Source organism: Myodes glareolus, chromosome 20 (genome assembly GCF_982192425.1).
Source record: "Myodes glareolus chromosome 20, mMyoGla1.1, whole genome shotgun sequence".
NCBI lineage: Eukaryota > Metazoa > Chordata > Mammalia > Rodentia > Cricetidae > Myodes > Myodes glareolus.
This window is the reverse complement of record NC_142045.1, coordinates 28,885,678-28,908,560: the sequence shown is the minus strand read 5'-3', so window position 1 is coordinate 28,908,560 and position 22,883 is coordinate 28,885,678. Positions and strand designations below refer to the sequence as shown.

General features: G+C 34.4%; 1 protein-coding gene across 3 annotated transcripts in view; it reads right to left on the bottom strand.

Moving 5' to 3' along the window:
* Nbea (neurobeachin) overlaps nucleotides 1–22,883 on the bottom strand; it is a 515,411-nt gene that overhangs the window by 423,565 nt on the left and 68,963 nt on the right. For all 3 annotated transcript variants that reach the window (XM_087899501.1, XM_087899503.1, XM_087899502.1), the window contains exons 2-8: nucleotides 15,636–15,867; nucleotides 12,149–12,249; nucleotides 11,809–11,904; nucleotides 11,010–11,131; nucleotides 10,096–10,222; nucleotides 6,547–6,666; nucleotides 3,997–4,143 (exon numbers count right to left, since the gene is read on the bottom strand). In XM_087899501.1, coding sequence (XP_087755627.1) covers nucleotides 3,997–4,143; nucleotides 6,547–6,666; nucleotides 10,096–10,222; nucleotides 11,010–11,131; nucleotides 11,809–11,904; nucleotides 12,149–12,249; nucleotides 15,636–15,867 — 945 coding nt within the window. The remainder of the gene's footprint in view (nucleotides 1–3,996; nucleotides 4,144–6,546; nucleotides 6,667–10,095; nucleotides 10,223–11,009; nucleotides 11,132–11,808; nucleotides 11,905–12,148; nucleotides 12,250–15,635; nucleotides 15,868–22,883) is intronic.

Below are 22,883 nucleotides of genomic sequence, written 5' to 3'. Positions count from 1 at the left end.
AAGACACTGGGGTGAAGTATGTGAATGTTCCTGTCAGAATATCTGGGTCTCATTTGCATCTTTTCTTTTTTTATATTATCTAAATTTCTAAATTAAAAAACCTGTCAAAGAGTTTTGCATATACAAACTGTTGAATATTAACTGTGCTTTGTTATTTCCAACTGAGATAACTCATCTGTGCTCATGCATTTGCAATCTTCAATAACAAAGGCTTGGTGGCTTGAGACTTTTTATAACTTAATATGATAATTTCTCATGCCATGCCCACAATTAAACTTATTTCTTATGTAAATGTCAGAGTTTAATGTAGGCCCCTGATATCCTATATAAAGACACTATTTATAGAAGAAAGACAATGGCTTAGGACTTCTATTAATTTTACCACTGCTTTAAAAGAGCATGCCTAGGAAGAGTCAAATGATGAATTTCTAATTCAAAGAGGTCTTCAAAAGATGCTGGCTCCTTTCTGAGTAGAAGAAGCATGCAACACTTAGATCTCACCCTTTCCCTTATGTGCTACAAGGAAGCTCCTACTGATTCCTAAACTGCTTACAAAAGTGATATTGGATTTATACTTTACATTATTTATCAACTTCTCACCTTTATTCATATTTTGTCACTGTACTTAATATCATTTAATTAGTGCTTAGGAAAAGTTACTTCACAGTGTGGTGAGATGGCTCACCTCATCAATAAAGAGTACCTGCTATTCTTGCAGACTTCATGGGTTCAATTCCCAGAACCCAAACAGCAGCTCAGAAACATCTGCAAATCCAGTTCCAAGAGACCAATTCCTTCTTTGAGAGTCTGTGGGCACTAGGCACACACATGGTGCATAAACATAAATGCAAGTAAACACTAATATATACATACATATATGTGTGTGTAAATACATATATATATATATGTATAAATAAGTGTATAAATATATGTGTATATATATTTTAAAAAGAAAGCAAACTCAAATATTTTATGAGCAAGACAAGGAAAGAGAGAAGACTAGACACACTTTAAATAAAAAATATTAAGACCACCCCCATGCAAACTTAACACAAGGCAGAACAAAAATCCAAATGGATAAAAAAAATAAAATCATGAAATCTGTAGGTAAATGGATAGAACTAGGCAAAAAAATTATTCTGAATGAGGTACTCAAGACCAAGAAAAAACAAATATGGAATGTATTTGCTTTTATGTGGGTATTAGCTGTTAAATCATTAATACCCAGGTTACAATCTGTAGAACCACAGAGGTTAGGACTATGAGAGACAGATATATCTTGCTAGGAAAGGAAAATAGAATAGTGATAGATGGGGGCACTGGAACAAGAGGATCAGTGGGAGGGAGAGAAGAAAGGGAGTTAAGGGAGGGAATATGGGAAGAGACAGCTAACATTAAGGACCGTTTGAATGGTAATATGGCAATATACTACAGTAGAAGCTTACTCTCTCTCTCTCTCTCTCTCTCTCTCTCTCTCTCTCTCTATATATATATATATATATATATATATATATATATATATATATGAAGGTGATCAAAAAAAATCACCAAATAATGTGGAGACAGAATTCCAACAGGCCATCTCTTATCACCAAATGAAGTTTCTAGTACCTGAACTGGTTACATCAAATTGAATTGTTAACCAGTGGGGTCCTATGGAAATCCCCAAACAACTCAACTCATGCTGTTGCCAAAACTATAGGTTTCTAGGTGGCTCTCCACAAACACCAAGGTTCCATTGCTGAGAATACCCACACACCTCAATGAACATGAAGAGGTTGAACTGATGGCTACATAGAGCCTTCATCATTCTAGCATCATTAGTACAGAAGGTTCTCTACATGTTACCAAAAAATAAATGTAAACACCAACACAACTACAAACCAGTGAATCAACTGCAAGATGTGCTAGTGCAATGGTGGCACAAAGCTTGTGAAAGTAACCGACGAATATTTGATTTGACTCAAGGCCACTCCACGAACTGAGTTATTAAACACCCAACATTGTTTGGGTGGCCACGAACCTGACACTAGATAGCCTAGGGACCTAGGGGAAAATCAAATACTAATGTTCTTTTAAAAAAGAAAAGTAGCAATAAATCGTCTCATAACAGCTTTCTGCTATACTCATAGGTCAGCACTTTGTTTATCCATCAACAGAGAAAATCCCTTTTGTAGCAGATGGAAACAAATACAGAGACCCACAGTCAGATACTATGCAGAGCGAGAGATCTTGGAACAAACAGCCCTAAAGGGGATGTTTGCATCATATTCCTCCCCTCAGGATTCAGAGAACCCCACAGAAGAGAAGGATGAAAGAGCATAAGAGTCAGAGAAAATGGAGGACACTAAGAAAAAATGGCCTTCTAAATCAACATGAGCAAAGCTTATGTGAACTCACAGAGAGTAAAGGAGCAGGCTCAAGGCTTGTATGGGTCTGCACCAGGTTCTCTGAGTTTATAATATGGCTTCCAAATTAGTGTCTTTATAAGATTCCTGAGTGTGGAATCAAGTGGATTTCTGAGACTTGTGTCATCTCTTGGGCTCTTTTCCTTCTGTTTATTTGTCTTTGTCCAACTTTGTTGTGTTAGTTTTTGTTTTATCTTTTATTTTATTTAATTATTATCCCTTAGAAGGTTTTTGTTGGTTTGTTTGTTTCTCTAATATCAAAGAAAACCTGGGAGGAGTAGAGGGACAAGAAACTACAATCAGGCTATATTTATGTGAGAAAGGGATCTATTTCCAATAAAGGGGAAAAGAGAAGAAGATTGGGGTAGAGGCGAAAAGTGGCAATACTAACACCAATTCATATCTAGGCCTATTGAAACAAATAAAACAAAATGGACACAAGATAGCAGCATATTATGCCTTTGTGACACAAAACCGCAAGACTCTTGTATGTATTTTGGTTATTAAAATCACTGAAAACAACCATATCATTATAAAGGAATAATTTTGTTACTTACATGTCTAAAATAAAACAAAATAATAAAACATAAATATGAATATAAAAAGGTTTTAAAATAATATTTTAATATTTAGTATTGCCTTTTCAAAATAAACTTCCCATTTAAACATTAAACTTTTTAAAAAAGCAACATTTTAATACATGTGCTCCTCAAACATTATCAACTTGACTGATAATATATAATATCATCTGACCTCCAAAAAGTCTGAAATTGTACATATCCAAATGTGATTTAAGTAATTTACCCATACATATCAAGAGTACTTATTAAAAACTAATTCATAGGTGTCTCTTGCTAAAAAAACTGTATCTTGCCTAAAAAACTAAAATATTTAGCATTTCAAAAGCTAAATAGAAATCAGAACAATACGATAAGTCAGCATCAGTGGCTGTGTGACAAGAGCACACCTATTACCCTATTCATTGACGGTAAGGGACAAGTAGATGCAGGTAAATGAGGGATCTCAAAGGGACACAGCATTTGACACTGCTGTTTCTTCTAAATCTCTCTTTTTTCCCATGGTACCCCTTTCAAGATGTCATTTTTATTAAAGATTTATTTATGTATGTATTTTATTTATATGGGTGCTTTACCTGCATGCCGAAAGAGAACATCAGATTCTGCTACAAATGGTCATAAGCCACCAAGTGGTTGCTGGGAATTGAACTTGGGACCTCTGGAAGAGCAGCCTGAACTTTTAACTTCTATGACCTTGACAAGTCATTTTGTATATTTGTAATATAATGTACACATTACAAAATCTGAGATTTCAGATACCACTTTAATAAGCAATATACTTTTCGAAAATAAGTTTATAAAAATTGACAACAAAGGGCATTTATGAAAAATAAAAAGTTCATGAAAGAACAACAGTTAAAAGTGGCAGACAAAAAGGAGCATCACAGTAAGGTTCAAAAAGTTGGGATGACACTCATAATGAACAAAGATTTTCATTAAATCTACAGTGTTACAGCAGACTATACAACAAGACCTCTGCAGGGAATTCATAATAATGTGACCATTCCTACCTTATAACCAGGTCCTAATTGATGAACTGCAAATATCTGTGCCGGGTTAAGAGCTTCACTGAACACATACACGGCCCCCAGCTGGCCACAGAATACCCTATTGGCATCAGCAGTTTCTGAAGATCCAAGAAAGCACTTGTCATAGCTCTATTTTCAAAAGTCACAAGAAATGAATTGTTATTTTTTAAAGACAGAGCATTTAAGAATACACTTCTTCATTAACATACGTATGTTAAGATACCAATAATAGTGAAAGCACTGTAAAAGCTGTTTTCCAGGTATTTCAATAATAAAAGTCAATGAACAAGTTTCAGAGAAAATAGTCAGTTACATAGGAGTTAAGCACACACCATCCTTCACATTCTCAGACTTGACCACTTTTTCAAATTATAACACTAAAGACAAAGAGTTTATAATTGAATTCATACCTCAGAAGACAAATTATAAATTGTTGACTGAAGCAAAGTTAATTTTACATTGCTAATATTCACAGCTGATCAAATTTAGAGAGGTAAAAGTGAATCAAAATACCGACTTTATCAAATCTTGACTATAAATCCATAGTGTTAATTTTTTTAAATTCTTCTTAATTTCTCCACATGGATATACCACAGTTCTTTTCTGCACTAAATGATGGAGAAAATCAGCCTCTTCTATTATGTATAAGGATTACACAGGAACAAATACACAATAATGATTCAATCTGCTCACAATATCGTCCACTAAATAATCTCCCAAATAGAAAGCATGGCACACCTACCTCCTTTCAACGCCAACCACTGAAGCCAGAAACAGTAGTTACTGCCCAGTGCCCTCCCTCAGGATATCCCACACATTAATTCTAATAAGAACATCAATATTCAGCTATCAATATAGACAGAGCCACAGAGAAATCAATCAGTAGAGAGATCTATCAAATATGAAATCCCATTTGTGCCTCACATAATAATGAAATAAAATGTTAATGGAATATAAGAACTCATCACTGAATATTCAAGTGTAATTTAAACTGTGTAAACTAAAAGTTATTACTACATAAAGAATTTGCACATGCCCAGGCTTCTCCATTTATTGAAGGACTATCACAGGGAATTTAAAAAATATTTTGTCTTTCTTTTTTTTTTTTTTGGTGTTGTTGTTCTAAATGCTGTCTTTTCATTTAATGTCGGTCAACAAAACTGCGGCTTTCTTTATAATATGTTAATAATAAAGAGACTGCATCCCCCTACAATATCAGTGTATAGGAAGAATCCTATTTCTGTGTTCTTATTTGTCTGTGGTTGCCCTATGAGTATGTTGGGCAGTAAAACACAGTTCTCCTATAAGGAAGGGCACAGGCAGGAACTTTCTAAGTTCTGTGAGTTCCAGGTAGCTTCTGTGTATAGTCATATTGATTTTCTCTTTGCTGTTGTGTCTTAAAAACTGTTCTTAGTGAAAATCCAAGAATCTTAGCTTCCCAATCATACAAAAACAAGATGAAGTCGACTTGGCTGGATCAGGACAGCCTGTCACCCACAGATTGGAGACAATGTAAACAGTACCATTCATTTAAGAGAAAACAGAACAAGAGAATATAACCTAACCCCTGCTCTCCAAGGGATTAAAATTAAAGGAGATGCAGAAAAAATTTAGAAGTTTATTTTACTTGTTTTTCTTAAAAATGAGTCATTACAACTACGACTACAACCAGGTATACTGAGAGTTGTGTATCACTGGCCTCAAAGATCATTTCAGCACTACAAACCATGTTTCACTTTGGTCCTAAAATGCCAGGAGAAAGGGAAAACCCAAGCTACAAAAACAGCAAGCATTCTTGAGATTTCAACTCTATGTCTCCTCTATCTAGAATCACTGTCACCTGCTCCAAGACAGACATACAAAGTGAAGCAAGTGTCTCTGTGTTTGGTTTGTGTGTGTGTGTGTGTGTGTGTGTGTCTGTGTTTTGATGGCAAAACATCTTGAATGTGACTTGCCTTCTGTTTTCACAGTCCTTTTCCCTAACAAATTCCAAGCACTGCAATCAGACTGAAGTCTCTTTGTGTTTGTTTGTTTGTTTGTTTGTGTTTTTTGATTTTGAGACAGTGTTTCTCTGTCTGTCCTGGAACTCTGATTGTTCTGGAACTCACTTTGTAGACTAGATAGGCCTCAAACTCAAGAGACACAACTGCCTCTGACTCCTGAGTGCTGGGATTAAAGGTGTGTACCACCATGACCAGCCAAATTGAAGTTTTTACAGTATAAACTTGGGAAGCTTTTTGTCCTGGGTCAAATGGCAAGCCAAGGCCTATGTTTGCATATGAGATACCTATATGACCCCAAGACACCACATAACCTCATCATATCTGTATCTTTTTTAAATATCATTAAATCATTTGTCTGAAACAACTGCATACTATATTTAAATTTTAAATATAAATTATATTAATTAAAAAGTAAATATAAATTAATAAAACCTTTCAAACAGAAATTTGCATTTTCTACAAAATAGTCATTACTTATATTACAATGAGAGAACATATTGTAAAATACATTTAAGAAATTTAAACTTACATCATTTGTGTTAACATGCCAAGCCATGTCGCCATAGGATACCAGCTGGCCATTAACGTAACAACGGATCTCACTGTTCCTCCATCGATTGTAGATGTGGACAATGCTGATCATGTACCACTGCAATACAACAACTAAGATGTCAAAAGTCACATGCAGTTACTACTGTCTAAAATATAGTCACAGCCTTTGCACTTCCCTACAAGAGGTCTCAAGAAGTTTACATCTCATGGCCTTTTCTACCATTTCTTATGCCCCTCATGAAAGAAGAGGCCAGGGAACTCCCAACCCCCAACACTGACAAATAGAAAAAGAAGTGACTGCTTATGAACTGATGGAAAGGCACACAACATTTAAAGGCAATCACAGAAAAATCACTATGAGTGGATAAACTTCATATGGAACACTCAGGATGAAAAATGCTGAATGAAAAAGGGAAATAATGTTGTAAGCAAAAGGATTCCCAGAACCTTCATGAAACCTTCCTCAGTATTTAGATATCACACCTGTAGCAAAGTGGCCTTTTTTTTTCTGCACAATGGTTTATCCCTAAATATCCTGAGAAACATGAGATATGATTATCATAATAGTTTAGAAAAATAACTGGCAGTAGTGCTGAAGTATAGCTGCCAGGCCAGTGTGGATGCAGATGAGCTGGCAAAGCTCAAACAGGAAACCATCAGTGCCTGAATTAAGAAGACGAATACACTGAGTCAGAAAACTAGAAGTGTTCAATAGTGTCTAATTTTCACTTAAAGGGATTGATAACATTAACTTATTTAATAAAATATGATGATCAGGTCTAGAGTTTTGAAACAAACAGAATTTATTTTGGATCATAAGTACAATACTTAAGCTATATGAATACATGAATGTATAAATTAATGGCTAAGTTAATCTCAGTTAAGTTATATTTCTTTCTCTGTTTCTTGAGATGATCAAAATGTAGTAGATGCAAGTGAGTTTTTACCATTTCAAAGGACCCCAATGTTTGACTTATTTTTACATTAAAAACAGTAACAGAACTGGAGAGTAGAGAAGTATACTGATACTAATCATATATACTGTGACCTACATTCAATTTTGAGATTCAAAACCTAGTACACAAAAGTGTACAACAAGAAATAAGAAAAATACATATACTGATACTAAGAATTCCTGAGGTTATATATTACAACTTAAGAAAATAGATGAGTAAAAATGTAATATAATATATACACAAATATCACTAGAAGCCATGCACTGACCACTTCCTACAAATGAGATAACATGCTAATGGTTACACTCATTTTCACAAGGTCAAACACCTCTTAAGTGGTGCTGCTGGGTGAATGTCTTTTTAGGAATGGTCAGTAACCCACTCACTTTGGTATAGTTTTTCCTTATTGAAGTATAATAAGAATGTAACTACCACAACTCCTGGAAAATTAAAAAAAAACTAGATGATTTTTCTATAATAACAATAAAGCCAAATAATTATAATTATGATTTTCGATTTTGAGATTTATTAGAATATTTGCAGAAAAAAAATTTGAAGCTGAATCAATCCCTGGGACCTTCTCCTCCCAAGAGCCTTTGCCATCCCTGTATTTAAAATCCAAAGAGAAACAGGAGTGTGTTTTCATAAGCAAACAGGGAAAAAAATAAAATGTGAATAAATGTATTGAACTGCTTTTATTCACTAATAACAATTCCACCTGCTTGCTTGTTTGAGTTTTTAACTTCGACCTGATTTTGTTATTGTTATACTTTATTATAAAACTTTCTTCTAATTTCCATTAAGAATCTGGTAGGTGGAAAGGGAAAAGGATCAGGGAAGAGTTGGAGGAGGGAAACCCATGATCAGAATATATTATGTGAAAAAATGTATTTTAAATAAAAAAGGAAACTACAGTATTTGTCAAAAATATATATTTCTAACATTTGCAATTCTAATAATCTTTATTTATATCCAGATCAGTGGTTCTCAACCTTCTTAAAGCCATGACTTTACACAGGTCCTCATGCTGTGGCAGACCAAAAAATATAATTATTTCATTGTTACTTCATAACTATAACTTTGCTATTGTTATGACCTATATTGTAAATATCTGCTATGCAGGACATCTGATAAACAGCCCCTATATGGGTCTTAAAGACAAGTTGAGGACCACTGGCCTAGACTGATGGCACTTATGTCTTTAGAAAGCAGAAGCTCATTTTATTTAAGTATTTTTTCTTGTGTCTCCATGTGTGTCTGTGTGAAAGTGTTAGATCCACTAGAACTGGAGTTAAAGACAGTTGTGAGTTGTCACTGTATGTATTGGGAGTTGAACCTGGGTTCTCTGGAAGAAAAATAAGTACTCTTAATCTTTGAGCCATTTCTCTAGATTAAATCATATTTTTATATAGTTACCCAATTTATTGGCCTTCTACTGAATTCAATACTCTGACAGTCATTTGAGGGAATGAAAACGAATCTATAACAGATTTTAATCAAAACACTCACTAAATAGGCATATAAATGAATGGTGAAGATCTGAAAAGAATAATTATTAAAAGAGTGACATTAATTATATCTGAAAATAATATATATCAAAGAAGATAGGTAGGGGTACAGTGCTGCCTAGCATGCATTAATCTCCTTGGTTGAATCCCTAGTGAGGGAAGGAGGGAAAAAGGGAAGGGAGGGAAAGAACCCAGAAAAAGATGGCACCAAATTGTTACAAGGTAGAACAACCTGAGATGACGTGATATAAAGACTTAGAACTGTCTGAACTGTAAACCTAATCCATTCAGATGATAAAACACATGGACAAAATGTTTATTTTGTAATTATTGAAAAGTAAATTATTAACTTAAGCAAATGAATATCAACAAGAAGATAAGTCTACTATTAGTTTATAAAATAATTTAGGAAAGAAACAAATCAAGATGAAGAGAAGGCAATATGAAAAAGATAAGTAGCAAATAATGAAATTTCAAAAGGAAATAGAAGTATTCTTAAAGACATAATACATAGTACTAGGTAAGTAATCAAAAGAAGATGAAGAACATGCTCCAATTATTATGATGACAGACATCGAAACCGTAAGATGTCAGCACATATGTGAATGTGGACCTGGAGAGAGGAAACTCAGTGTTTTTGTTCTGAGGTTTGAGAGTGAAAAGGCACCCAAGAGGAAACATCTCACAAGAGGTGAGAAGACAAGGAAGAGAACAATGAAGAATAAGAATACAAACAATTATGAAACTGAACAAAAATCCCCAGTTTTTTAAAAAAGAAAAACAAAGTTCTGTCCACTGTCACAGTCACATGCCTAGTTCCTACAGGTATGGTATTCAGTAAATATTCAGCAAGTTCTTCCTGGAAGAATTAGATCAGACTCAGCAAATGAACAAGCGTGAGAGAAATCACACATAAAGGTAAGAAGAAATTACATGAAAGAGAAAGCAGTGAAAGGCAAGAGCAAAGTTAAAGAACATTACAGAAATCAAAGCAGCAAAGTCCTGAGACAAGGTGAATAACAACTGACATGATCTCCAAGGGAAGCATCTACTCTGCCCTACCTTGCGTGGTTGGAAATCATACTTCACACAGTGCTGGAAACCTTTTCCTTTGGACTTCAGAGATGTGACTATCAAACAGTTGCCAACAAAATGAGCAGAGTAACCAACTCCTTTGCTAGTACGAAAACTGTATTAATACAAGAATATAAAAACTCTGATTAAAAGAAATGTACCAACACCTACTAAAACCTTACACAACGAAACTTAATTCTCTGTATAGTCATAGTTAACACATTGGCCAAATAGAAATTTAAAAAAAAAAACATAAGGTTTATAGTAACTAAAAATTAAGGAATTTAACTCAGGAAATAATAGATCATGAAAACTTTTTACACTTAAATGTAAAATATCACAGACATAAAACAAATTAATGATCAAGGTGTCTACTGGAAAGACTTCCATCTACTGTGAAGGAGCACTTTAACTTAGCCATTCAAAACTCACTTCAACATAGTTCATGTTGTCAATAACAACTTAGTCTATAGTCTCCAATGCTTATCAAAAGATCTTACCCAAAAAAAGCTGATTTTGTAATTATTGTGAGTGAGCAAATAAGTATATGTATTTCAGTCTAAATAAGAACATGAATACTAAACAATCTTACAATCTTATTTAGATTTCTTTCTGGCTATTATTTATTTTTAGCTCCTAAGTCTACTTGTCGAAATGAAAGACAGAGTAAACAAACTCTAGTGAGAATTGGTGTCTTAGCTACTACATCAGATATTAGATGATCCCTCTGACAGATTTTTCTTTGTTTCTTATACTGTAATAAAAGAGAAAATAAAAATGTGAAGACACTTACCTAGAATTGATAGTAAATAAACAAATATTAGCTATATGGGTTTTACAGTAATATTTAATTTCAATATTCAAATTCATAAAAAAGTCCTAAAATTAAGCATATTACTTACCAATAAAGATAAGGTTTATCCTTATCAACATTAATGTTATTTAATGGATCCATACGAAACCAAGTGTTGAGAGTGAAGCCATTCTGATAAGGCCACTTTGCAATAGGAGGCAATGCAATTGCCTACAAGACAATGAAACAAGGTAAATTATCAGTTAATGAAATTCAAAGTCAGTACAGTCAAACTTCCCTTCAATGCAAACATCAAACTACAAAAATAAACTATTATTTCACTTAAATAACCTATACATGCTGTTTTTTGAAACATAAACATTAAGTATCACTACTACCTTGCTCACCAGGTTCCATACTGTTCTCCAAACCCCGCCTTTAATTCCAACAATATAGACACATTTGACTACTGACATTCCTCAGAATTTTCTGATTCTGATTCTCTATGCTAGTTTTTGTAGGACCTCATTTTGTTAAAGCATCTGGAATAGTTACAGCCGGGAAAACCTGCCCTGGAGAGTGTTAATAGAGTCAGGGACAAACTCTAAAGCACTGTGAAGCCAAACATAAGAAGTAAACAGGGCACAGGTTATGCATATTCACAATCCCTGCCTCAGAAAAGCCGAGGCAGGAAAACTGTGAGGTAGATGCCTGTCAGAGTTACATAGCAAGATTGTCTTCAAACCCCACCACCACCACAACAACAACAAAAGAATCACAGACACATACAATATGATTTTATCATTTTCATTCATAGGACAATCTAGAAAGGACAAACTAATAGAACACCAAATAAAATCAGATAACAGAGAAATAGGTAAAAAATAAATACATGTGTTTAAACTTACCGCAGCACTACACCCAGGAAAATTGAAAAATGTATCAGGACCATGTCTTTGTGGCATCTGATTAAGAACTGACAATAATTTTACTGCATGCCTTGGCTAAGAAAACAATGAAAGAAACAATAGTTGTACAAAATTAACAATAATACGTAATAGAACACTTTTAATCAATGGACTGTATGGTAACTATTGAGAAAATTGTATTTAAAAGATTTACTAAATGGTTTAAGAAGGAAACAGTTATCATTATCAGTTCAAATACATGGCTCTCCAGGGACAATCTGTTGAACATTAATTATTAATGTACTGGTATTGAAGACTCGTCCTTCTGACCACAGCTTACCCAGATTCCACTTTCTCCTCGAAGCATGCTGAATAAAAGCTTCAATTCCTTGACAGTGATGCTGTAGCTGGCAAGAACCCCCAGCATATCAACCAGAAGATCTGTAAAAGAGAATAAAGTTATTCTACACTCTAGGCATGAGCTCATCTGGCAAGCAATTATATTTTGAAAGGGGCAGAAAGTTACCAAATGTTACTTCTATTTAAAAAAATCTAATATACCTAAGTGTCCTCATGAATGCCTCTTCAGATTCATGATGCAGACAGAGAGATTTATTATAAGTAGGAAAAGGAAGGTAAAAATATTTAAAGGTACCAAGACAGCATTGAACAATGGCTATTTTAAAACTGGCAGCTAACCAACAAAGCATGATGGTGAACCATTTAACTCTAGGGTAATTTACAATTTTGAGCATTTACTCCACATGGGGCACTATTCCAAGTACTTTATATGTACTAATATCAGAAAGCCTCAAATAAGACTATGAGTTTTTAAATATCATCATCTCTCTTTAAAATTGGGCAAATTATGGCCCAGACTATAACTTAGTCACACTGCCCAAAAATGCATGCCCAGCAAACAGCAAAGTCAGTATTCAAACCGAGGCAATTATGAACGCTCTCACTGTCACTCACTAATCTACAACCAGATCTAATTTAAACACAATACTACTGATTTTCATTATGCTAATGTGAATATTTATGAATCTGTAACAGACACAAGTCAACAAATATTGAGAAAAATCAATCTTGTATCTGATAACTTCCCCTACACATTATGATTAATATTTCTCTCAATATTCTTCGTAAAAACAGCAATCAACTAAACACTGATACATCTCACATTCAAAAGTGCTTATATCATATGCAAGTTAAGACAAATACATATATATTCATACATATAAAAGTTATCAACAATTGATATTAGAAAGTAAATTAGAAAATAAAATCTATATTGTCAAATACACAAATTAATGACTGGAATTTGAAAAACTAAAATATATATTCAAAATTAAATATAATTCTCTTCAACAATAAAGAATTCATTATTTTTTAATTATTAGCACAATGAGTAAACAATCTATATGGTAAAATTTTGACAGTGTATACGCCATTTTGTGAGATCTTTAAATGAAGCAAAATATCTCATTATTTAAATAATTAAACTGTATAAAAATGTTAGTGCATAAAATCAGGCTTCTTCCTAAGTGAAAAGTCTGTATAAAAACCAAAAATCTTAAAAGCTGGAACTTTTCAGCTAAAATAGCTATCACTGACAATTTCCTAAATGATTACAAAAATATTTTGGAAAAAAATCAACTTTATATTTTAATGTTCAGGATAAAGGAGACACAATTTGTGGTAGGTTACTTTTTAAATTTTTTATATATTAGACATTTTATAGGTGACCCATAACTAAGCATCTCAGTTTAATTTTATTATGGCAGATAATTTTGCAACATCAAAAATTTTAAAGAGGAAAAAATTACTACTGCTATAAAAGATTTTATCAATTTACTACAAACATTTAACCACATTTTAGTGTTAAGTTAAATTGTTAACTTTAGTGTTTCTCTATAAACTTAACACACCACAGCACTCAAAGAAGGTACTCATCTATTAATAGTATGCTGTACTCATTCAAACTTTCAGTAATATATCCAAATTTTAATTTCTCTATTTTAACTAGTTAAGAAGCATGTTTGTTTTTGCATTTTCCCAAAACATTCATTCCCTTTTCTCATATTCTTTGACTATAAGGCCCTTTGGAAAGGAAATGTTACCAAAAAGAAAAAATAAGAGAATTAAGGAACTTTAATTATAACAGAGAATGACTTAACAAGCCATCACTGCTTTCTTATCTGGGCACTCATGAATTAAGTTCCAGTAACTACTATAAACCACTATGTATATAATTCTGCTCACTCTAAAACTATTCTATAAAATAGTAGCCAGATTATTCAAGAAAAAGAAAAAGAAAAATAAGCTCCTTATCAGGATTGAAAGATCATATGATTTTCTAAACATTGTATACTGTACCACCATATTTACACACACACTCACACTTATACAAATTCCTATAAAATATCTCTAAATATTGAAAGTAATGCCAAGTTTAATCTCATTTTTAGTCATGCTATTATTATTCCTCTAAAACCATGATCAAGAGAAATGCATGCCACTTTGGACATGATTTCAAAATAATAAGAAAACCAGAATCTGAATTATTTCTTTTAGATTTCAAATCCGTTCTTATTAATCACACTTATTAATCACTCTTGTTCATTTCTTTCTTTTGTAATGTTTTACTCTGAAAAACTAAGAATTAAAAGTCCATATGTGAAACCATTAAAAAATCCTCTGTGTCTTCACCATTTGTAAGAGCTAAATATATTATTGTACAGTCAAATTAGCACTCTGGGAATTGTAGAAGTATTTTTATGTCAGAATATATGCTTAACATCTATTTTTTTAAACAAACAAACCAAAACAAAACAAAGCCCAATTTTTCAAACTGTACTTATATTCTAGAGATAACTGCTGCTGTGGGGTCGTCAGCCAAACATTTCTTCTGAAACACATTTAACTACAGAGGAGACTCACCTGCAGAAAGCTAAGAGTTGGCAGTAAAAAAATCCAAGATTTCAAGAGTATTATTTCAAATAATATAATAAGCAAAATAAGCCCATTTTATATATATTTTATATTCTATTTCACAACATGTACTATAGTGATTGGATGAGACTGGCCCCTATAGGCTCACATATTTGAATACTTGCCCTCCAGTTGGTAGAATTGCTTAGAAAGGAGTGGGAGGTAAGGCCTTGTTAGAAGAGGTATGTCAGTTGGGGCCATTAGTGTGCCTCTCTCTGCCTCTAACCTGCAAATCAAGTTAAGAGCACTCAGTTGTTCCTACTGCTTTGTCTTTGCTCTCCCATCACGGACTCTAACCTTCTGAAACTGAAAGTTCAATAAAACATTTTTTTTCATTAGCTGCCTTAGTTGCGGTGTCTTAGCACAACAATATGAACTCAAGGCTAAGTTTAACAGAGAAGTGTTCTCCAAAAATATGAAGGCAAAAATAGGTACTTTGAAGAGATATATCCTGCTGATTCTTCAGGTTCTAGGTGCAGCAGACTGGGAAGCATAGAGCTGGAGTAACTTGTTTAATGGCTCTGACCTACATATTGTGGTATTTTAAATACCGCTTATTTTTCTGATAATCTTCTATTACACTTAATTCTTCATAGTACTAAGGTTTTAATAAAACTTAGGAGTGAAATCTAGTAATTATGTTTGCCTAGTACAATTCTCTTTTCTAATCTGTACATTTCCATTAGCATAAAAGGCAATTTGTCCATATGTTCCTATTTATTTATTTTAAATCAAGGCAGTTTCTACAAATCTGTTGTCACTGTAAAATATAAAGTAGTACATGAAACCTTATAACTATTTAAATCTTAATATTCTGTCAGGCCATGCCATACCTGCAATCATGTCATCTACAGCACTCATTTTCAACAATACTTGCTCAATCAGTCCCACTTCTGTGCTGGTCTGTAAATTCCGGACACTTTTTCGTAAGATGGCTGTAAACATGCTCCATATTTCTGCTTGACATGTTACATCACAGTGCTCCAAAAGCTCTGTCATGCATGTTATGCTCTCAGCATCCTGGATAATAAAGTTCATCTCCAAATCAAATTCCCCACCAACCAGCTGAAAGTAAATAGGAAAAATAGAAAAAAAAAAGTAAGTAAAAATGACATGGAAGGTTATTTACAACATTAACATAGAACAATGCCACATAATCAAATATCAAGAAAATATGGAGACTAAAAGTTTTCTAAGTCATCTTGCATAAAGCAAATTTTGATCAAAGTTTAAGAGTTACAGATATAAGAAATGAAACAGCCAAACAAGTCTCATTTTTGCAGAGACAGAAGAAAAATATACTTTCAAATCTAGAGAAACACACAAACTACAGCAAATAATTGCAGGGTGGGATTCAGAAAAAATTCCCTTTTAAAAATATCAGACATGATCCAGTATCTAAAGATAGATATTAAGACAAAAGTCATTTTCATTTTTTTATTACTGAAGTTATAGGGGGGAAAAGCAATATAATAAAAAAAGCTCTGTTCAATTTCAACATAGAAAATGAAGAAATATAAAATTAACAAAAGAACAATTTACAGTAAGTGTTGAAACATTAAAAGAATAATTTTTACAAAGAAATATGTACGGCTTTACAATCTTCAAAGCCATAAAATTTAAAAAGGAGAAAGTTAATTTACTGTCAACATTATAAGCTGTGACAAATTACTCAAAAATACGACTGTTCCCATCAACATGCTAATTTAAAGACCATTACTAGTCCCTCTAAATGCACAGTAATAGAAAAAAACACAGAATAAAATACTATAATGGGCTTACTCTTTGTTGATCAAATCATATGAATTATTACTGTGGTAGTTAGAATAAGAATGGCCCTTATAGGTGGCACTATTTGAAAGGATTAGGAGGTGTGGCCTTGTTGGAGGAAGTATGTCACTAGGCATGGGCTCTGAGATTTCAAAAACCCAAGTCAGGCCCAGCGATTCTCTTTTTCTGATGTCTATAGATTTAAATGTAGAACTCTCAAGCTATTTCTCCAGTACTATGTCTGCCTGTGTGCCACCATGCTTCCTACCATGATGACAATGAACTAAATCTCTGATACTATGAACAAGCCCCAATTAAATCTTTCCTTTATAAGATTTGTGTGGTCACGGTGTCTCTTCACAGCAATAGAACACAACTAAGACAATAATACTCAACTGAAAGCATTATTCTTACTAGACAATGATAAACTGCCTATGCTTTTAGTCTACAGAATGAAATATTTAGAAAAATATTTTTTAAAACTTGATATATTTGAAAATATTCATTTGTTCATTCAATAAGCATTTTATGTGTTAACTGTTTTAAGAACTATTATATACTAGTAGACAAGAAAAGTTTCACACACTAACAGTGGTAAATTCCAGGAAGAGGTGAGTACATGTAGTCTATCTTATACAAAACCAGCAAGACTATAAAATTAATAAAGCATAAAGGCTGGCTTAAAATAAGAGTTACTGTAAAGTGAAAACAAAGGAAATCAAGGTTAGGAACAGACAGAAAATAAAACTCTATTTAAGAAACTCATTTTGTAAAACTCAAATTAAGAATCCATTTCTTACAACTAAAAAGCATCCCCAAATTTAGATAAACAGTGATAACAGGGCAAATGTTAATAGCACCACCATTTCACCTAGCATGGGGTCAGTATTACTTATATCTTCTAAGAGTCTATTATCATCTTTACTTTAGACACAAAGACTCTCAGGCACAGAATTAAATAACTTGAAGATAGTCATAACATAGGTGAGAACTCCAGGTCCAACCGCAAGATTTTCTTTATAAGAATTTGTATAAACAATAAAATCTCATTTAGGACTATCCTACATCATAAAATTAAACATATTTCTCAAATTTTAAATTTTATGTTCAATGAACGTTTTCAATTTATGTCACAAAATTCAATTTTAAGTAACTAGCACCTCTGATTAATTTTGATCTTTGATTGACCTATTCTCCAGTTGCACTTCTGCATCTGAAAGAACCTTTCTGGTTTGTTTATAAAAATTATTGCAAAAGTGATTAAGTGACTGACTCTCGATTCAAGCTTCATGTATTCAAATCCAGTCTAAACCACCTACTGGCTATATGACCTTGCTAAAGCTACTTCTCTAAACCACAGTAATCTAACAGTGATTGGAGGTCTCTTAGCATGGGACCTAGAGAAATGGCTCTGTTAGTGAAATGCTTGGTGCACAAACATAAGTACTTAAGGTAAAGATTCTCTAAATTAAAAAAAAAAAAATTCTGAGCATGGCAGCCCTGTCTGTAATTCCAGCACTGGGAAGGTGTAGACAAGAGCATCTCTACAGGCAGTCTAGTTGAAACAGTGAACACCAAGTTCAGTGAAAGATCTGGCATAAAAACAAAAACAAGGTAGAGAGTCCAGTGTAATTGAACATTTGAAATCAGAACTGAGGCGGAAAAGGCAGGTAGATTTTTGTGAGTCTGAGGTCAGCCTTGTAGACACAGTAATACAGTGAGTTTAGGCCAACCCGGGGTACATAATGAGCCCATCAAAGAAGAAGAAAGAAAGGAAAAAAAGTATAGATATGGCTACCTAGTGTCAACATCTAGCATCAGTATCCACACACTACTGCACACATGAATATGTTCACATCCACATACTCACACACACACACACACACACACACACACAGAAGTACAGGACACAATGGCAGGCACGGTCAGCATTAGGTTGAAATTTGTTATTAGGAGAGCTAGAGCAACCCCAATTTTCCATGTAAAACATGGACTCATCTGACCCAATATAGATGAAAACCCATAAAACTGAGTCAGCAGGTCTTAAGTTTCTAGTCAACAGTGTACTGCAATAAGACATTTTCTATCTTCTTCAGTATCTACCAAACCCAACTAGTATTTCATCAGTCCACACAACTACAGAATACCTAGCTATTCATTACTGTATGTCTAATTAACCTGAGTCATCATCATATGAAACTGTTCACGAGTCATTAGCAACCCATAAGAGGTTTTCCATTTCAATGATATAAATATTTACTGATGAAGCTAACAACAGATATGAAACTGTACATAACCCTGTATATAAATCTGGAGAAACGTGCAGGAATAAGAACACAAAAATGGAAAAGACAGCACTAATTTTTTTTAGATTAATCTGTTAAACCAGTTTTAAATACTATAACAGAGTCTGGTATAAATTTAAGTACATATATAAATAAAGTAAGTAAATATTTTTAAAAGGACTCAAATAAAAGAGAAAAGGTCTGCTTTAAAACAGAACTAATGCCCACAATTCTAGCAATTAAGCTCTGCTACATAAAGTGTAAGTTTCCATCTTTCACATTCAATAACATACCATTCTTCTATGTATCATTTAATTACAAAAAAAGTACAATCAAGGTTTCATGATTTCTTGGTTCAAATAGCAAAAACATGCTATTTGGTTGGAGTTTCCCAGTTCACCCCTGCACAATCTAGAAAGTCTCTCTCTCCCTCCTTCCCCCTTCCCTCCCTCCTCCTCCTCCTTCATTCTCCCTCCCTCCCTCCCTCCCTCCCTCCCTCCCTCCCTCCCTCCCTCCCTCCCTCCCTCCCTCCCTCCCTCCCTCTCTCTCTCTCTCTCTCTCTCTCTGTCTCCTCTCTACTCCTTCCCACTGTACTCCCCAGGGATTCTTCAAAACCAGACTCTCTGAATGTGGCTGACATGGGGGCTGACTGAGAAGCTATTGACAATGGCACTGGGTCTTGTTTCATCTGCATATACTGGCTGTTTGGGATCCTAGTCTGTTTGCATGTTCACCTTTCTAGGCCTGGAGGGAGCAGGGAGGAACCTGAACTTCCCACAGGGCAGGAAACCCTGACTGCTCTTTGGACTGGAGAAGGAGGAGGAGAGGGAGGGGGAGAGGAGAGGGAGTGGGGGGAATGGGAGGGTATGGGGAGGAGGGGAGGAAGTGGAAATTTTTATAAACAAACAAATAAAAAAATGTTAAAAAAAAAAAAAAGAAAAGAAAAGCACCAAAAAGGCCACTTCCACAATGGCAGCTTCCTCCCCTCAAGTTCCCAGTAGCTCAATTTCTGCCTACTTGCTCAGTTAGTGATACCTGGGAACAAAAACAGTTTGTGGCAGACATGTCAACAACCCTGGCCTACTCTGTGCTTTAGTTTAGGGTGGGAGGCATGCAATCTCTGGGACCAGAGAACTAACAACACCAGAGTTGTTCAAGAAACCTGTTGTATACTTTTTCAATTTGGCTTCATCTGGCTCACTTTGTCAGCAGAAAACCTTTAATGGGGACTGGGGTATACAAAACCTATTACATGCCTCAGAGATACTGTAAAAAGGGTCAATTTTTATCTAGACAAAGTTAGTCTTTCTAATTTATATGGTGATTGTTAACATAGTTGTATTAAAGAGACTGTTGTAGGAAACTATCTTCCCAAATTAGCAAAATACTCATCCATTATTCCACAAGTGGTCCAACAGTTATCAGCAACTAAGCCATATAAGTAAAAGCAGTCATCATCTTATTCAAACAACAATCTACAAATACTGTAAAGAAAAAGTGTAAATGTTTTTAGAGGAAAAGTGAAGACAAGTGAATTAAATATAACCTGGGTCAGATAGAAATGCCAGATGCAGGTTTCTTATTCATATAGAAAATGCCTTTTCTTTATATAAAGTCAGAGGTATAGATGTGAGGACTAAAGCTATGTTTAAAGTTTAAACTATGCTTGATATCTATAAAACAAAAAATGCATCTAACCTGCAAGTCCCACTTGCCCAAAGACAAGGTAACTCCCTGAAATCCTAGGGAGTGTTGTTCATGTAAAATAACAAGCCACATGTTTTTACTTCTGCAAATAACGTTGGGTGCCCCAAGTGAACAGGATGTGATTGATCAAGCACAGGAAGAAGGTATATAGGCAGGAAGTAAGTCAGGATGTATGTTAGCCGGTAACTGAGAGAAGGCAGGAAGCACAATGCCTTCTGGGTTTTGTCTTTATAAGCACCAGACAAGCCATTCTCTGAGAATGAAGCTGGGTATGGACCTGGCCACTGTCTATCGTCCTGGCTTCAAAATTTATTTATTACAATAAATTCTAAAATTATAATATTGTTCGTTAAATCTCAATTTGCTACTCAGATTCAGTCTTCTTCCTATTCTTAGATACTGACATTAAAAAGGTATACAAAGTCACTTTTCATCTAAAACTCTATATACATTTATTCCCATACATGGCATAGAGTTTTCTCTCAAACCTTAGATATTTTAACTTTCATTATGTCTCCAAGTATCTCCAACATAAATCCCCAAATATCTATCAACATCAGTTGTTAAGTACCACATAATTCTAAATACCTTTCCCAGAAAGATTGCCTTTCTTTAAATTTCCATTATAATCCATCCATGTGTCAAATCATTAAATAATATTAGGGACTAGACATGTACACTCTCCAAAATACACTGAATGATGTCTTAATCTCCAGCACAGCAGTGTTAGAAGCTGAGGTCTTTGGAACACAATTAATAGAGACTGAAATCATAAGAGCAGATCCCTCGATATAAGTTTAGTGTTTATATAGAAAGGAGAGATACCATATCTTTGTCTCTCTGTCACAAGATAATTCTATCAGAGACAGCTATCTGTTAGCCAGGAAATAGGTTTTCATCCAGACCCATGATGCTAGCTAGCAACTAGACTATAAGAACTCCCAGCTTCTTCCAGAACTATATGGATTAATTGTTATACAACATATAGAGCCCATGGGGGGGTATCACCTATGGAAAGTGTTTTCTAGACTGACAGACACATGATTATGTTTTATGGAATTGTTTTACATTTTACATATTACAATAAGCTTCTTAAGAACAAGAACTATTTCTGTCTTATTATCAACTGTATATTATACCACAAGCACACTGCCAAGCACATATACATTATTCAGTAATTCAGAGAGAAAGAGACGCCACAGAATGGGAGGATAGAAAGGTAGGAGATAAAAAAGCAGCAGGCTTTACTTTACAGGTCATTTCTCAAACTGTCAGCTAAGCTTTGTACTTGATGTTTCTATTTTCTTTTTTTTTTCCAACAATGATTTACTCAAGTTCCCATATAACTTTTTTTTAAGGTTGTAGAAATCATTACAGAACCAAAGATATTTTTTCAACTCTTTATATACACCTCTATTGCCTTACTTTACTCTTCTTTTACTAAGGTTTCATATAAAACAAAATTGAAGGCACATACTCTTGATTTAGGAACGTGTCTTAGGGTTACTATTATAATGATATGCCATGATCAAAATGAACTTGTAGAGGAAAGGGTTTATTTCACTCTCGGTTCCATATAACTGTGTATCATCAAAAGTAGTGAAGGCATGAATCGAATCTGGGCAAGAACCTGGAGGCAAGAGCTGATGCAGGCACCACAGAGAAGTGCTGCTGCTTACTGACTTGCTTCCTATGGCTTGTTCAGTCTGCTTTCTTACAGAACCCAGGACCACGAGCCCAGGGGGGTTCCACAAAGTCCCCATTAACTAAGAAAATGCCCTATAGGTTTGCCTAGATCCCTATCTTATGGTGACATTTTCTCATTTGAGGTTCACTCCTCCTTTCTGATGACTCTAGCTAGTGTCAATATGACATAGAACTGGTCAGCACAGGAGAAACTTTTGACAAGTATATTCAGTATGTTAAAAACAACTATCAGTTGTTAAAAATCAGACTTAAATGTTTCTACTTTGTTCGTATTTTCAAGTAAATCAGTCTTAACACTTTTCTTTGAAAAAGCAACCTGGGGAGTGACCACACATACAGGGGACATAATCAGTACTGTACTACTGAGTTTGTACCCATTGGTATCCAAAATGCAGGTAAAAGTTGAAGAATTTCCCCTCGGCCCATACTGCCCCAGTGAGGAGAGTGTCTGGGTTCCTGGTTGGAGGGCTCTGCTCTCAAGGAACTAGCCCTGAGAGGCACACCCTGTGCCCCACCCCTACCCATTAAACTCCAAGGACCCCAGAGCAGCCTCCCCACATAAGCAACCATCCCCCAAGGCATCCGCCTCACCTGAGCCTTGGCCCAGACTGC